Source organism: Sinocyclocheilus anshuiensis, unplaced genomic scaffold (assembly GCF_001515605.1).
Source record: "Sinocyclocheilus anshuiensis isolate Anshui unplaced genomic scaffold, SAMN03320099.WGS_v1.1 scaffold785, whole genome shotgun sequence".
Lineage (NCBI taxonomy): Eukaryota > Metazoa > Chordata > Actinopteri > Cypriniformes > Cyprinidae > Sinocyclocheilus > Sinocyclocheilus anshuiensis.
The window spans coordinates 585,986-589,380 of NW_015536502.1; the positions used below are offsets into that span (position 1 = coordinate 585,986).

The 3,395-nt window shown below is 38.2% G+C and overlaps 1 protein-coding gene across 3 annotated transcripts in view; it reads right to left on the reverse strand.

Annotated features, from left to right (window-relative positions):
• Positions 1-3,395, reverse strand: part of slco5a1a (solute carrier organic anion transporter family member 5A1a) — a 14,626-nt gene that overhangs the window by 4,668 nt on the left and 6,563 nt on the right. For all 3 annotated transcript variants that reach the window (XM_016488488.1, XM_016488477.1, XM_016488483.1), the window contains 3 exons: positions 2,914-3,078; positions 2,627-2,825; positions 2,377-2,536 (listed from right to left, as the gene is read on the reverse strand). In XM_016488488.1, the coding sequence (XP_016343974.1) occupies positions 2,377-2,536; positions 2,627-2,825; positions 2,914-3,078 (524 nt within the window). The remainder of the gene's footprint in view (positions 1-2,376; positions 2,537-2,626; positions 2,826-2,913; positions 3,079-3,395) is intronic.

Below are 3,395 nucleotides of genomic sequence, written 5' to 3' on the forward strand. Positions count from 1 at the left end.
TTTGTTGATCACAAAGTACAAAATAGATGAGGAAAACTAGGATGCCGGGTGTATTCAAAGCACCGCCATTACTGTCTAAAGTGCGTGGTATGGTGCGCTGTGATTGTGATTGGTTGAGCGGATATATCGCATCCTGCAGAGAAGGGAGATTGGCGTTTGTCACGTTTTGGAAAAAAAAAAAAAAAAAGCAGTTTTCTCATTTTTCTACTTTCAATATTAAATAAAAAAACGAATGATCGAATGATACACGGATTCATGTACCTTCTGGTCATTTGATTTTCTACTTAAAAAGTAATAAAGAGAAATGGTTTCATTTTCGTTTTTTTTTCATGGGTAAAAAAATAGATTATGCTTTAATATTTGTTTTCGAATGTGTGGGCGGCCCTGAAACGCCCCTTTTGACCCCCATCTTCTTATCAGGATCGTGCCAGCACCTCCGCCGACCGGAGAAGTGCAGTAGTCTACTAGTTGCACGCTATACGAGATGTATAGCTTCAATTGTTGTTGTTTGTAATAGTGAATGAAAATATGTTACCTGTGAGGTTTTTCTTAGGCCTAGAATAAAATGAGTAGGCTAAAATCAGCAGGGCCGCCCACATAATCAAACCGTTTTTGAAGAAAATCAAACCGTTCTATTTATTTCTTTTTGAGTAGAAAATCAAATGACCAGAAGGTACACAAACCATTTGGGAACAATAAAATGGAATTTGAGAAAAATAAAATGAATTTAATATAATCCTAAAAATTTAATTTTTGTTAAACTTTTAATACATGCTTTCTTCTCATCTTCCCAGCTACCCCATCAGTACAGCACCAGTTTACCATCCAACTGGGCTCATCAACAATAATCCCATTATGTTCAGCCAGGACACACCATCAGGAAAATCAGACCCTTCCTAACAGAGCATGCAACACAGCTTCTTGTCCAGGCCCTTGTCATTTCTAGGTTGGACTATTGCAATGCTCTTCTGGCTGGACTTCCAACATGTGCAATCAGACCTACCTAACTCCATCCGAACAAGAAACAACTGAAAACTCATCTCTTCCATGCGCATCTAACTGCCTCCTCATAATAATAATAATATATATTTTTTTAATTCTATGCCTTCACTTTTTCTGTTCTCTTATTATCCTCCTGTCCTAGCTTTTTACTATTTTGAACGATGAGTGAAACCTTGTATAACAGGCACTTCTCATGTTTATTGCCATCTTATGATAAATCGTTTGTTGTATTCCTCAACTGTAAGTTGCTTTGGATAAAAGTGTCTGCCAAATGAATAAATAAATAAAAAAAATCAAAAGTGACAGTAAAGACGTGTAATGATAGAAAAGATTCCTATTTCAAATAAATGCTGTTTATTGAACTTTTGGACTATTGCAATGCTCTTCTGGCTGGACTTCCAACATGTGCAATCAGACCTCTGCAAATGATTCAGAATGCAGCAGCACGTCTTGTATTCAGTGAGCCCAAGAGATGAGCCCACGTCAAACCACTTCTCATCTCTCTGCACTGGCTTCCAGTCGCGGCTCTCATCAAGTTCAAGACATTGGTGCTTGCCTACAGAACTGCCACAGGCTCCGCACCCTCCTACCTCCGCTCTCTCTTATGCATCTACATCCCCTCCAGAAGCCTGCGGTCGGTAAATGAGTGGTGGCTCGTGGTCCCATCGCAGGGAGGCACAAAATCAGTCTCAAGGATGTTTTCTTTGACCTACCTAACTCCATCCGAACAGCCGAATCCCTCACAATCTTCACTGAAAATTAATCTGTTCTGTGAGCATCTAACTGCCTCCAATAATAATAATAACAATAATAAAAATGCTATGCCTTCACTTTTTCTGTTCTCTTATTATCCTCCTGTCCTAGCATTTTGAGTGATGTATAATGGGCACTTCTCGTGTTTTTTTGCCATCTTATGATACATCGCTTGTTGTATTCCTCAACCGTAAGTCGCTTTGGATAAAAGCGTCAGCCAAATGAATAAATGTAAATGTTTTGTTTACAACAGCTTAATTAACCATTTAAACAAAGTCCAAGATGAAAACAGAAAAAAGGGAATCAGAAAAGAGTACAAATTGTGCTTAATCACTGTTATAGTTATGAGAGGGTCCTTAGAAAGTTTTCTCTACTCTAAAGGGGTCCCTGGCCCCTTTAGCAACATAATGTAACATTAGGATTCCTTTACAAAAAATAATGATTAAATTATTTTTAAAAGTTAAACAGCATTCATTTTAAAGTCAGAGAACATGCAATCATTTAGACAATACAGCAAATTAAACCCCAACATGGTTTTGTCAAGCCATGGATTCACTCTTGATCTACATTTCAATTGACTACAGCCCTTGTTTTAAAAACCCTTGGTTAAAAATGACTCACTCCTGAGGTCTGGTTGGCGATGTTGCTGCAGCCAGCCAGACACGGGTTAAAGTAAGTGATGCCATCAGAGCCACAGACAGGTGCATACTCATGAATCCTACAGCCACAGTTGACGTTACAGCTTCCTGTCAGGTTTCGGTGAGACAGAGTCAGCGTTGGCCTGCAAAAAAAACAGATCGAACATCATTCAGTGCAGTTCATGTTTGCAGGTGATATTTATGTGCATGTCTAGAGGGTTTTACTCCATTACCCGGTGGTGTAAGGGATATTGATTCCACCGAGGTTGATGCTCTCGCAGCCGACAATGAAGAGAGTGGAAAAGCATAGCAAAGACACTCCGCTGCAGATCATGGCCAGCTTTGCTGCTTCTCTTTCACCCAGCTTCAGTTTCTTAATGATGTACCCACCTAAAACAATACCGACACCTGCACTGGGTACGATGATCAGACCTGCACACACAAATGCACAATTAATAGACACCCATAGTGAGTACTGAGATCAGATCGACACATGTTTGTGTGTGTGTTTGTGTTGTACCTGTGTATATACTGGCATTAGATGCTGGAACACCAAATTGAGATTCAATAAATTTGGGAATGAAAGTGATGAAGGCTGTGACAATGGCACATTCCGCCGTATATGACAAACTCACGAATAAAAACGTCACGTTGCTCAATATACGCACTGCTGCTTTTGGCAAATCTGGAGAGAGACAGAAACAGACAGAGAGAGAGAAACAACACAGATTTATAATTTGAATTTAAAATTTGAATCCAAAATATGCTCATACTAAAAATCTGTGTTGTTACTGTTAACTAAAACTATATTCGTTAACTGAAATAAAGCTGAAATAACATAAAATATACATATTTGATATAAAAAATTAAATATCTAAATATAATTGAAGTAAAATAAGTTAATAAAACTGAAATAAAAGTCAAGTTAAAGGGGTCGTATGATGTTGCTAAAAAGAACATTATTTGGTGTATTTGGTGTAATGAAATGTGTTTATGCGGTTT